The 13,474-nt window shown below is 51.4% G+C and overlaps 1 protein-coding gene across 1 annotated transcript in view; it reads left to right on the top strand.

The window, feature by feature from the left end:
• NDUFA10 (NADH:ubiquinone oxidoreductase subunit A10) overlaps window positions 1-8,766 on the top strand; it is a 68,573-nt gene extending 59,807 nt beyond the window's left edge. Inside the window, exon 10 of the mRNA XM_034955516.3 lies at window positions 8,319-8,766. Coding sequence (XP_034811407.1) covers window positions 8,319-8,387 — 69 coding nt within the window. The 3' untranslated portion in view covers window positions 8,388-8,766. The remainder of the gene's footprint in view (window positions 1-8,318) is intronic.
• The last annotated feature ends 4,708 nt before the right edge of the window (window positions 8,767-13,474 follow it).

The following is a 13,474-nucleotide window of genomic DNA, read 5'->3' as shown; positions in this document are numbered from 1 at the left end:
GACCAGGCACATTCTGTAATGTGCGTGGCCGTGGCACCAACAGGCAGCAGATCCTGAGGCTCAGCAGATGCAGGGTCAGGAGTGGCAGGAGCGTTGCAGAGGAGCACACTTTCCTCCCTGCAGTAGGAGCTCGGCAGAGCACATTTTCATGGCCACCACACTTATCCAATAGAATTGTGTTTTAGGAATCCTATTTTTTAGCTCTAGAAATTCTCTTTGGTGCTTTTTATGTTTTCCAGTTCTCTCCTTATGTTTTTCGTTTAATTCTTAGAGCATACTGAACATTTTTATAACAGCTGTTGTAATGTCTTTGTTTCCTAATTCATCGTCTTTGTCAGTTCTGAGTTGGCTTGATATTTTCCCCTTGTTATGGGTTACATTTTCCTGTTTCATATGCCGAGAGATGTCTCATTGCTTTGCCATACGTTGCAAATTTTATGTTTTTGAGTGCTAGATCTTATTCTATTCCTTTGAACTGTGTTAGAACTTTTTTTCTGACAGCAGTTAAGGTACTTGCAAGTCAGTGTAAACCTTTTGAGGCTTGATGTTTCAGCTTTCTGGTGAGCCTGCAATGGGCTTTCTTCAGGAAGGGCTTAGCCCAGTATCAAGGCATGGCCATGGGGTCCCTGTTGAATGCTGCATGCGTGCAGTGAGAGGCCCCTCTGCTCTGGCCAGTGGGAGCTCGCCGACTCTCAGCCCTAAGTGAACTCTGGGAGTCATCTACTTGCAACTCCCTGGAAACTGTTCTTTCCCAGAAGTCGACTTTGTCCAGCTTCATGGAGTTTTACCCCCTGCACACACTGATGGCTACTCAGCCAGAGACCGAGTGGGTCCCCTGTGCAGATTTCTGGAGCTCTTTTTCTGCCTAGGCCCCACCCCTTTAGTGCTCTACTCCGTAAAATCTAGTCACTGTGTCCCGCCCAGAGTCAGATGCAACCGCCAGACTCAGTTTCTCCAGTTTCTAAATGTATCTGGCTGGGAGGCAAGTACAGACCCTGTTACTGCCTCATGAAAGGAAACTGTTGACTATTACTTGGCCTGGTGCCTCTCACTTAGGCCCTAACAGTATAACTGATTGCCCAGGAGCTGCATAGTTCACGTTAACTGAAGTCTGGAGTGTATTTCGGGAGGGGGCATTTTTCCATGTCAGGGCTTCTTTAAGACCACAAGGCTGAAGTCTGTGCTCGCTGCTCGGCGGAGGCCGTGCTCTGCGCATTGCGTGCATTTGCTGCCTCCTCCCTTCTCCTGAATGGTCACCTCTTCCCTGCTGATCCGCACGCTGTCTGCACCTGAAGCCTCTCTCCGTGTTGGTCAGGTAGGATTTCTCCACCCTTTTCGCCCTCCATCACCTTCCATCTTCTACTTTGGACTTCTCCCACATTCCAACTCGTTTCTAGGATTTTCTAGCCAGAGAAGAGAGGACTGGCTTGGTTCATCTCTCTCAAAGTAGTTAGGACACAGTGTTTCACCAGTAGAAGGAGTTTCCTCCATTAGAATGAGTGACTGTGTGTGTGTGTGTGTGTGTGTATATATATTTTTCCTTGACTGATTTCTGTGCGAACAGCTGGCATTTGAAGCACTATATAGGGCATGTCTAAATTGTGCACCCAAGAGAAGAGCCTGGGAGAAGCCTCATTGTACAGCCTTGGCCCTCATGGCACAGATCCCAGGTTGGCTGTAGCATTTAGAAGTGGACACTTTTCTAACATCAGAACTCATCCAGTCCTTACGGTGAATCACACAAACTCAGTGGCGTCACTTTGGATCAAAGAACAGCACGTTTCAGCTGCCTCTGCGACCTCACCTGGAGCTGGGGAATCACCCTGTTCCCCGCTGTTGCCAAGCACAGGACCTGGCACCTGTGGGCACTTAGCCGGCACAGGACCTCGTACCTGTGGGCACTTAGGAAGTAATTGTGGGCTAAGTGAACTTAAACCACGTCGTGGACTCAGCTTTACTGTCTTGTTGTTACCTTCCTGTCTTTCTTAGGCCAGTGATCAGCAAAGGTTTCCTTTAAAGAGCCGGAGAGTAAAGGTTCCCAGCTCTGTGGGCCACACAGCCTCTCACAGCCGCTCAACTCTGTGCCGTGTGAAAGCACCACCAGCCTGTGTGTAAATGCATGGGCCAGGTTGTGCCAGTGAGGCCTCATTTACAGAAACAGTCAGCGGCGAGATTTGATCTGTGGGCTACAGTTTGCCGACCTGTGCATGAGGCAATAAAAGGCCAAGAGCCTGGTATAAATTCATAACGAGAAACCAAGGCTCTGAATCAGCCCCGAAGTGTAAGCAGCAGCATAATGATCTGGAGCAGCATCTCGGCGTTATTAAATTCAACCCATTCCGATGGCTGCGTCAGCATCTATTGCTCTGTTTATTGTTTTTCCTTAAGCAAGCAGTTCCATTTCTAGAAATTTATCTCAAGCACATAAATCTAGAGGGGGCACATCGGTGTTATTTATGACGGGAAAACTGGGAACAGACACAGCCCTAGGCTAGAAGAGGCACAGAGTGATGTACAGTGTGGGCCAGTGGTTAGGAGCAGACTCAGGAGCCAGGGGACACGGCTCCAATTCTAGCTCTGTGAACACACTGGCCGTGTGCCACCCTCAGCAAGTTACTTAATCTCTCTCTCTTAGGAAAAAAAAAAAAAAGGAAATCCTTGCACATGCTGTAAAATTCAAAAGATGAGAGTAATGTTCCTTCTTTGTTCCCCAGCCGCCCAGGGCCCCTCCCTCAGGCAGCCTTGTTCAGGTTTCTTTGTAGCCTTCCGGTTGGTGGGGGAGAGGGTAGCACCTGTGTGTGTGTGCCATTCACCCTCTTAACTGTGAGGGTCAGGAAAATCATCATGTTAGTTTACATTAAGCGTGGACTTCTGACACACGGATTTGCACGCAGATATTTGGGGGAAATCACGAGTGGGTTTGATGAGAGTGTCCAATACTGTCTCTTCTCCAGTCTTTCCTGTATATGAATCAGGATGCACGGGTGGGAACAAGTCCGGTCCTGTGGGGTTTTCCGGGAGAAGAAAGTACAGATCCACATTCCCAAACAGGCTGGGCCACATCCCCAAGCAGGCTGGGCTGCAGTGTGCACACCCTCATGTGTCATTTTGTATCTGCTAGTACAAATGTTCACACCCTCTGCAGCCTGGAATGGAAGCCCACCCTGCTCATTCTCCATGTCTGGGCTCCATCGGGGGCCGGAGGGGGGGGGTTGTCATTTCCAGCCCAGCCCCCCCGTGACCAGCAGCTCTTAGGGAAAGGAACTTGGTTTCTACACTGAGTCAGCCCAGGTTGCCAGTGACTGGGCAGGGTGCCTCCCAGTGCACTGTCTAAAATCCCTTCCCAGCTCCAAGCCTCGCCCTGGAACACTCCGGGTGGGCCACCAGGGACTGACACACGCCAGGGTCACGGGTGGAGGGCAGCTTAGCTGCTTGGCTCTGGAAGAGGACTTGGAATGTTTGGCTTTGTAATTTATTGAGTTTTTTTTCCCTTCAATAAACTTCCTTTTTGATTTCTAATGGAAAATGGAATACAGGGAAAGAGCCTCCTGAAAGTGTTAAACTTATCAGAGCCCTGTGAATCTAATGAGTCCAAAATGCCTTGAATTCAGAGATCCAGCGAGGGAAACTCCATTCGCATTGTACGGTAGAGGGGATTGCGGAGGATGAGCATTGGAGGCGTTTGTTCCTTTTTCTGTTAGGCGCTCTTTCTTCTTTTGCTCCTTAGGGATTCTTGGTTTGCTCACCCGGTATATACTCGGCAGAAGCCCTGACTTCTGACAGGAGGAAAATGATTTTCTTTTCATTTTAAAGTGGGTGTACGGCCTTCATAGTTCACCTGAGATAGTTCACCGCATGCCCTTTGCATCTCAACCTTTGGACGCACAGCCACACACATGGGTGTCACGCACCCGGGCACCGTGAACGAGCAGATCCGGGAAAGCGTGGCTCGGGAGGAAGGTCTGACGAGGCCCGTTGCGGCTCCCGGAGTGAGGCTGCCCTGCGAGGGAACGGGCTTTGCTGCTTTCCTCCGAGGCGTTACCATGCGCGTTTTCTCATGTGATGAATGAGCACTGGGTTTTGGGGGTGGAAGGCTTACTTTAAATTAGCCGATACAGACGTGAAGTAGTCATGTAAACAAAGTGGATGATTTTGCATTTTCCTGGTGTGAGATGTTGCAAATGAACCCCTCCCCCCCGCATGGTTCTCTGTTGGCCTAAAACACTGAAAAGAGACCCCCAGGATCTGAGAACCCTCCTGGGTATCAAAGGCCAGTTAACTGCTGCCCGAGAAGTCCAGACACAAACTTTCCGAGACAATTAATGGCCACTGGCTGGACTTAGCAGGTTTGGTATTCTGCTAGTTTCTATTATCTGCTCTGATTTAAAATTCTATTTGCAAAGATGAAAACGGAGCCAGACTGTCCCAAACCCAGCCCTTCCTCTGTCAGTACTGCTGTGAACAGACCTGCGTGGCTGGTCCTGTGTTTGGGTAAAACATTAAATGACAACTTTAATTGAAAAACCCTGGGGAAGCTGACCCAGGGCGTCTTAAGAGAGGCGCCTGCTGGCCGTCGTGTGGGTTTGCAGCAGGTTGGTTAAACGGGAAAACCTTTCGGTGATCTTTTGTTCAGGTGTCAACTTTCTGTTCTTTGGGCTTAATTCTGCAGTTGGTCCTTTAGGGAAAAAGAAATGAATTTCTGGCAGGACCACCTCTCAGATGTGGAACCAACTACAGCGTTACCGTTTCCTGGCTGCCGCAGTCGTGTTTGAGTGTGGTTCTGCTGGAGGTGTCCTCGCCGGCAGTGTTCCTGGAGGGCCTTGCTGCTTTCACAGCTCTCTGGCCTGCCCCTCCCTCCGGGTTTGTGTTCTTGGGGTTGACCCACACTCTCCTGCATCCTCGACCTGTTCCCCTGCACAGTTTTTTTCTTCCTGGTGTACAGACGTGACCCGGTATCTCCCATCATAAAAAGCAGACACCCGGCAGGAGTTGTCTGTTGCTGCTGCTGCCAGCTACCACTCTCTAGCGGCTTAAAACAGTACACATGCATCCTCCTAAAGATCTGGAGGCAGAGGTTCTAAAATCAGGGTGCAGGCGGGGCTGGCTCCTTCCGGGGGCTCAAGGGGAGATTGATGTCCTTTCCCTTTCCAGCTTCTAGAGGCCGCCCACATTCCTCAGCACCTGGCCCCACATTACTGTGGCTGTTGCTTCCATTGTCACATCTCCTTCTCTGATTTCTGAGGACCCTAGTGATGGCCTGGGGCCCACCCAGATAACCCAGATGATCTCCCAGTCTCCTGCTGCAGAGGCCCTTTTGCCAGGTGAGGTCATGGGTTCACAGGTTCTGGGGGCTGGGCATCTGGAGATAGAGATCTCCACCACTTCTTGATGCAGAGACCCCGCCTACCAGCCCCCTGCACATGCATGGGCGTGCAGGCATAGACATATGTGCCATTACCTGGCATGTGAAAGGTGGCCCAGGCGTTGTGTCCCCTTCCTCAGCTGCTGACTGCTTCCCCGCTAGTGTAGTCTCCTCCCACCCTGCTCCTCCTGTCTTCGTGCAGAGCTAGTGGCCATCTGGTGACCGTGACGCGAGGCCCCATATGTCACGCGTGGTCACACCCAGCTCCTGCGGTGGCCTGTGCGCCTCACTCCTCAGTCCCTCTGCAGCCTCAGGCCTCAGCCATGCAGTGCTGCTCTTCGGCCTCTTCTCTTGTCCAGCACCCTGGATGGTCGGCTCACATGGCGCTGCCTCCCTCAGTTACTGGGAGGTGGCTCCACAGCCCTGTCTTCTAAGCCACAGACGCAGGTTTCCAACTGCCCACGGGTCATCTCTATGGGGCAACCTGCCATGTAGCCCCCACACCCTGCACATATTCTATAAGCAGACCGGACACTTACCTTCCCTGGGGCTGACCAGCTCTTTCTCTCTGTCACCCAGGCCTTCCTGACCCCGTCAGGCCCTTTGAGGCCAGCCCCAGGTGCCCATCACTGCTCCCCAGTCTAGAAACAGCACCTACAGCCCGTCTGACACAGGTCACACCTTACACCAAAGGTCTTGTCAGACCGTGAAGCCAGAAAGTCACGTCCCTCTCCTGCGGTCTTCCTGCCACTTGTAGACACCTGTAGTTCGAGCAGCAGTGTTGGGGGATCCCCCTGACCCTGGAGGGTCCCTCACTCTCCTGACGCCTCCCTGGACTCTGCCAGACTAGCTGCCTGCGCCCCCTGCTGGGATCCCAGAATACCAAACCCCCGGGCTGTCTTGGCATCACTGGCTGAATGACCTGGGCTTTCATCTCAGTCTCTTTTCGGATTTCAAACTCCTGAAGGAGCTGGGTTTTTCTTTTTTCTTGTGTGTCCCAGAATTCTCCTGGTACCCAAACAAAACCGTCTGTATCCACACTGTGTCCTGGGCCGGAAAGCTGGAGGCTGGCTGTGCCACACCCCCCCCCCCCCCGCCTTTAGATAAGCATTGATGTAGTTAGGATGTCTGTCCCTCCAGATCTCACATAGAAATCTGATCCCCTGTTGGAGGTGGGGTCTGGTGGGTGGGGTCTGGGTCATGGGAGTAGATCCTTCATGAAAGGCTTGGTGCCCTCCTTGAGGTAGTATGTTCTCACGGAGTGCACGTGGGACCTCTCATTTTAAAGTATATGGCAGCTCCCACCCCCCACCCGCCTCGTGCTCTTGCTCTTGCTCCCACTCCCACCATGTGGCGTACCTGCCCCTGCTTTGCTTTCCACTTTGATTGGAAGCTTCCTGAGGCCTTCCCAGAAGCAGATGCTGGCACCATGCTTCCCACACAGCCTGCAGAACCATGAGCCAATTAGACCTCTTTTCTCTCTGCATTTCTCAGCCCCGGGTATGTCTTTATAGCAGTGCAAGAACGAACTAACAGAGCACCGGCCCCTCCACTTCCAGGGCCCACTTTGCAGCTGTGCACCTAGGAGAGGAGAGGCTTTCTGGGGAGGAGGAAGGGTGGCTCCTGGGCCTTGAAGATCCTAGAGCTCTGGGGTCCTGTGTGTGAGATGGCTGGTCTTGGGGCGACCTGTCTGCTGCTTCATAGGATGCGTTGTGTGTTCGTCTGTCACTGCGTGGCCACTGTGGCAGAGGCCAGGCAAGGCACATTTCAGTGACTTGTGATCCAGGCAGCCATGGCTGTGTGGATGGCTATGAATGCCTGCTGCTGATTAGGATAAAGGAAAAGCTGATTCTTTTAAAAACGGTTTTAGTACCTGTTCTTAAGGGCAGAATTTGGAAGGGGTGTGTGTGTGTGTGTGTGTGTGTGTGTGTGTACACAAATTGGCTGTGTACCCATGCTGATTTGAAAATATGAAAAAACTCATCATTTTCCCACCTGCCATCGCTGGGCGACACACACCGTGCTGGGCGCTTTCTCCTGGCTCCGCAACGAGGTGGTCCTGCGGAGCAACACTCCTCTTTCCGCCTCAGCCAGCCCTGTGCTGGCCGCCTACCCTCATGAACAGGCGTCTTTGTGCTGGCAGGGGCTCTTGTTGCACCCCAGATCTCCCTGTGCCCTGTGAGGTTGGCCTCTGTGGACCGCCACCTGAGCCCCTGACCTCTCCCAGATGGTGGGAGAAGTGGGGGCTGTAACATCCTTTCTGCAGCTCCGTCACTGCCAAGCTCAGCCCCCCGCTGCCCTCTCTGGCAGCATCCGCTCCTCCTGGGCTCTGTCGTCCTGTCGCTCCTGGATGTTCAGTGGCTCCCGCTAGGGTCAGTCCTGCAGTGCTTCCCCCTCCTTTGCTGGTTTTCCTGAACCCTGCCCATGTCTACTTAAAAGGCCGGGATGAAACTCGCTTTCCTACTCCGCCAAGGGCCCCTTACAGCCAGCGGCCCGGCCTCTGCAGGCCCTCTTCAGAGGGGATTTCACCCGGGGCTTTTTCAGAGAGAACTCGGTGTTTCAGATGGTGAACTGTGGTTCCTGGGTCCCAGCCCCACCCCTGTGTCTGCATGGCTGTCCCTGCTCAGGGCCTCCCCTAAGTGCCACCCATTGCTCTCTGTCCCCCTCCCGTGGCTCTTGTCACCCTCCTGACATTAATGAGAACACTCAGTAGTTCGTTTCCATTTGTGGCTCCCAGCCCTAGGACAGAAGCTTCTGGCAGGCAGGGCTGGGTTGTGGTTTGTGTACCTGTGGCATCCTTGCACTCACAGGAGACCCTGCCACAGATCATGTGCTCACCAGCATTGCTGAAGGAACTCATGAAGTACAGGCATCTGCCGGGTAGACATTGAACTATGAGCTGGGGAAACATTCATTCACGTTAAACAGAATGCACCAATGCCTTTTTCCCCCACAGCTGCCGGGCCGCAAGTACAGCCCTGGGTACAACACCGAGGTGGGAGACAAGTGGATCTGGCTGAAGTGAACGGGCCGCCTTCTGCTCCAGCTGCATCACAGTGATGGCCAAGCTGCATCAGCCGCACTCTCCTGGACGCCATATAGCTTTAAGATCGGGGGAGGGTAAATAATGCAAAAATTGCACAGTGGAAGAAGGGGTCTCACAAAAAGCAATCCATCCTGTAGTATAGGTAATGGAGTTGGGGGAAGCAGCTTCCATTCTGGATGTTTGGAACCCTTTAGCTTTGTTTTGGAATGGCCCACCATTCTCACTGGAAAACAGTGGTCTGCTGTGAAAGGCCAGCTCTCGGCGGCCCCTGTGGTTTCAGCGCTGCCGCTCTGTGTCATTCAGGTTGTGTACATTGTTTTTCTTCCGACTTCCAGAAATAAAAGTGTTTCCATGGGAATTTCCCCATCGTACGTCTGTGTGCGTGCGGGCACGTCGAAACTGCACACGTGCACACGCTGCTCTGGGCCCTGACTGTTTGGTGTGGTGTGGTTTAATTGAGGCTTACATTATGCTGAAGAGTTTTTCTAAAGGCCTACTGTATTTATTTTAGTAATGTGCTACATTAGAGTAGAAAAAATAAGAACGTGAAGAAGAAATAGCAAAAGGAGAAAATTACCACAGATTTACAGAACAATATGTTTTAAGAGAGACGTTGAGAAAGATTCACGTGGCCGGCCGTCCTCAGCGTCTCAAACTCCTTTGAAGGGAGATTTGAGCTTAGGCTGTTGATGACATAAGATGCAAAAGCAAAATAATACACTCTCTTTGTTACCCAGAAAATCAAGTTGCCAGTCAAAACTGAGAAATGAGAAAGAAAATCACATTTCTTTATTCATCTCTGTTGAAGCCTAGAAAACCAAAACAAGCTGGTTGTGGTTCAGCATCATGGTTTAGGAATCAAGCTGCCAGTTGTGAGTCCTACTGAACTGTGGGTTTTCCACTGTAAAGCTCCACTGTGTCCAATATGGTAGCTCCTAGCCACATGTGGGTATTGAAATTTAAATGAGCTAAAATGTAATACAGTTTAAAATTGGGTTCCTTGGTTGCACTGGCCATAGTTCAGGCGCTCCACAGCCGCCCGTGGGCAGTAGTTCCAGTGCTGGTGCAGAGGATGATGCTCTGGTCCCCACGGAAGCTGTACCAGGCCTCGCTGCTGCGGAGCATGCGAAGAAGACGCACACTCCTTCCCTCCTTGCGTCCGCCTGCCTTGTTCCCGCTCCCCTTCCTTCCCTCCTTCTTCCCTCCTCCTTCCCTCCCTTCCCTCCTTCCTTCCGTCTGTCCTTGTTTTCCTCCCTCCCCTTCCTCCCTGCCTCCTTCCTTCCCTCCTTCTTCCCTCCTCCTTCCCTTCCTTCCTTCCTTCCTTCCATCTGTCCTTGTTTTCCTCCCTTCCCTTCCTCCCTGCCTCCTTCCTTCCCTCCTCCTTCCCTCCCTTCCTTCCATCTGTCCTTGTTTTCCTCCCTTCCCTTCCTCCCTGCCTCCTTCCTTCCCTCCTTCTTCCCTCCTCCTTCCCTCCCTTCCTTCCTTCCTTCCAATCTGTCCTTGTTTTCCTCCCTTCCCTTCCTCCCTGCCTCCTTCCTTCCCTCCTCCTTCCCTCCCTTCCTTCCATCTGTCCTTGTTTTCCTCCCTTCCCTTCCTCCCTGCCTCCTTCCTTCCCTCCTTCTTCCCTCCTCCTTCCCTCCCTTCCTTCCTTCCGTCTGTCCTTGTTTTCCTCCCTCCCCTTCCTCCCTGCCTCCTTCCTTCCCTCCTCCTTCCCTCCCTTCCTTCCATCTGTCCTTGTTTTCCTCCCTTCCCTTCCTCCCTGCCTCCTTCCTTCCCTCCTTCTTCCCTCCTCCTTCCCTCCCTTCCTTCCTTCCGTCTGTCCTTGTTTTCCTCCCTTCCCTTCCTCCCTGCCTCCTTCCTTCCCTCCTCCTTCCCTCCCTTCCTTCCATCTGTCCTTGTTTTCCTCCCTTCCCTTCCTCCCTGCCTCCTTCCTTCCCTCCTTCTTCCCTCCTCCTTCCCTCCCTTCCTTCCTTCCGTCTGTCCTTGTTTTCCTCCCTCCCCTTCCTCCCTGCCTCCTTCCTTCCATCCTTCTTCCCTCCTCCTTCCCTCCCTTCCTTCCATCTGTCCTTGTTTTCCTCCCTCCCCTTCCTCCCTGCCTCCTTCCTTCCATCCTTCTTCCCTCCTCCTTCCCTTCCTTCCTTCCGTCTGTCCTTGTTTTCCTCCCTTCCCTTCCTCCCTGCCTCCTTCCTTCCCTCCTCCTTCCCTCCCTTCCTTCCATCTGTCCTTGTTTTCCTCCCTTCCCTTCCTCCCTGCCTCCTTCCTTCCCTCCTCCTTCCCTCCTCCTTCCCTCCCTTCCTTCCTTCCGTCTGTCCTTGTTTTCCTCCCTCCCCTTCCTCCCTGCCTCCTTCCTTCCATCCTTCTTCCCTCCTCCTTCCCTCCCTTCCTTCCGTCTGTCCTTGTTTTCCTCCCTTCCCTTCCTCCCTGCCTCCTTCCTTCCATCCTTCTTCCCTCCTCCTTCCCTTCCTTCCTTCCGTCTGTCCTTGTTTTCCTCCCTCCCCTTCCTCCCTGCCTCTTTCCTTGTTTTAAGAATTTGAAAATAAAGTTTCCCAGGAGTTTTGAATTGGAGTCGAGATTTAAGTGGCTGAAGTTTTGCATTTCACTAAGAAACCAACAGCTTTAATCATGAAATGAAAGCACAGCTGGGCATTGGGCCAGTCACAGAGTGTCTTTTGCTCTGAGCACTTCACAAACCCATTGTGGAGGGGAGGAAAGAAAAAGAAAGCCATCTTTAATTATCTTAGCTGTTCCTAATGTCTTTGGCTGCAAAGAGCTAGCTGTTTCCTTCAACCTTGGTGGTTGCATGGGTAGTGTCCTCAGCAGTGAGAGGGCAGGTCTGCCCTGTGGTCAGGATTGCCCTTGTGAGGGGCAGAGCTCTCCAACCATGCAGGGCTCGGTGTCGGCATGGTGTGGACTCGGGTGCTCTGATCGTCCCCTGTGTTTGCGTCTGACCCTGTGTGGTTGCATTCCCTTGATGGAGTCGGAAGTGTGTAATTTGTAGTGCTGAGGACATTCGTCTGTTTGATTTTCTGGTGTTTTCAATGACATGCATGTTCAGCAGAGAAAGATGAATAAACACTGTCCAATTCTTCTCTCCACATAGAAGCCTCAAGAAGAGGTGAGGAGATGCCCCGATTTCCTTATTTCAGAGCAGTACGTGAGTTCGTCTCACGAAAGCTCTTACAACTAAAACAACAGCAGCAACAAACCAGGATCAAAATCATCATGCATTTTCCAGGATTCCATGTTGGACTTCTCAGTGCTTTGGAGATCAGGAAATAATCATGCTGTTGCAGCAGTATGGTTTTGTGTCTGGATTTTATTCATACAGGCATGTGTTTACAGGCATGAGAATTCTGTATTGAAAAGAAAGTCCTTGTTTTTTTCTAACGTATCTTTCTGTTCCATCAACTGTTAAAACCAAATTGTTAAGAACATTGAGCTTCTTAGGAGAGATTACATGCAGCTACTTAGGACCACCTCAGCAAAATGGGGTTGCCTGGGTAGATAGCAGCAGCAGCTCACCAGCCCCACGCTGCCAGGCTGCTGGCTGCTGTCCACCAGGCAGCCGTGGAACCTCCATGTTCTGCCTAGGTGTTGTGGCAAGAACAGCAGGGAAAGAGGCGGCCGCCTCCAGGCCACAGGTGGACCCAGGGACCTTCAGTTACGCCGCTTCAATTGAATTCGTGGTGGTTTCTCTGCTACAGCAGAAGTGGAAGAAGCTCTTGTCTTGTTTGGCATTTGTCCCATTTTTTGGCTAATAATTGGCTTTGAATCTCTCTGTGTCCTGCTTACCAATTATAGCTTTCTGGATTGGCCATTCTTAGCAGTGCAAATGTCAATGCAAAGAAGCAAGCAGGCGGCTACTTTCTGGGAAGAAGCATAGTCCGTGCTCACACTGGATGCAAATCTGCAAGATTTGGGGGTTTGGCAAAATAGGGGTGGAGGGAAAGCTGCCATGGCTGTCAGAAATTGGGGCTTTTTGAAGAAAAGCTTGTGTAGGCAGCAGCCACTGGCTGGCCAGAATTCCATGAATGGAAGCAGGTGCCCGAGTGATCTGGGGCTTTACATCTGGATATAAATAGGAGCCGGGAGCCTGAGGCTTTGCTTTAGGAAAATCATGAGCCAGAAAACAGAGGAGGTGATTGTCAGTAGTCACCTCACGCCGCTAGTGTTTTCTAATACTCTCTCGAATTGTCAAAGCAAAGGACCTTATAACAGCAACACGTGTGTGACTCGAAGCAGCGAGCTTCCCTTGGGAAAAGGAGCCTCTTCTCAGCAGAGGATCCCAGCCTTTCTGTCCTTCCCCATCGGAATGCCAGGCTCTGTTAGTTTGGATGTTGGACATTGCCACCTGAATTCCAGGAGGCCGGGGAGCTCCAGTGATGAACTTGTCCCCAAAAGAGTGGTGCTATTCTCAGAGCGATAAATGTTCCACTGAAAGTGTCTGTCCCCTGGCTCATGCTGGCTGCACTTGCTTGAAGGAGGCTGATTTAAGGGTTCTAATAGGAAGACAAATGAAACTATCAAATTTTATCTTTAAGCATGTGAGTAAGTTTGCTCATTCGCTTTTACTATCGATGTATAGTTTAAAAATTCTTAATTTAAAAATTATTTTAATAGTAAATTTTTCACAAGTGAACACTTTTTATCTTTAAATTAAAATTCTGAAGCTCCCTAGTTAGTTAGATCCAATTGCTGGTTACATTTTGGGAAGCTCTCATTTTAGTGCTATGTAGTTTCATTGAATAAACATGTTTTTAATGAGACTATACCTGGTGATTATATTAAAAATCCCAGCTTTTAATTTGTAAAAAGCTGTTTCCTCTGGCATGTTACGCGTGGTAGTGTGGGTTTTCTTACAGTGAACGTTGATGGGGCCTCCTGCATCCAGGGCAGCATCTCAGCGCTGGACACGTGGCAGTGAGAGCAGAAATGCTAGCGGTGGCTGAGGGGCGAGGCCCGGGTGGAAGCCCCTGATGCAGGGTTGTGCATGTGCAGAATCTGAAAGCTGTGAGACTTGGCGAGCCCACAGTGGAGGGGGGTGTCTGAGCCGCAAGGAGGGTCTG

Source organism: Pan paniscus, chromosome 13 (genome assembly GCF_029289425.2).
Source record: "Pan paniscus chromosome 13, NHGRI_mPanPan1-v2.0_pri, whole genome shotgun sequence".
Lineage (NCBI taxonomy): Eukaryota > Metazoa > Chordata > Mammalia > Primates > Hominidae > Pan > Pan paniscus.
Note: the sequence above shows the minus strand (reverse complement) of the source record. Positions and strands in the feature narration are given on the sequence as shown.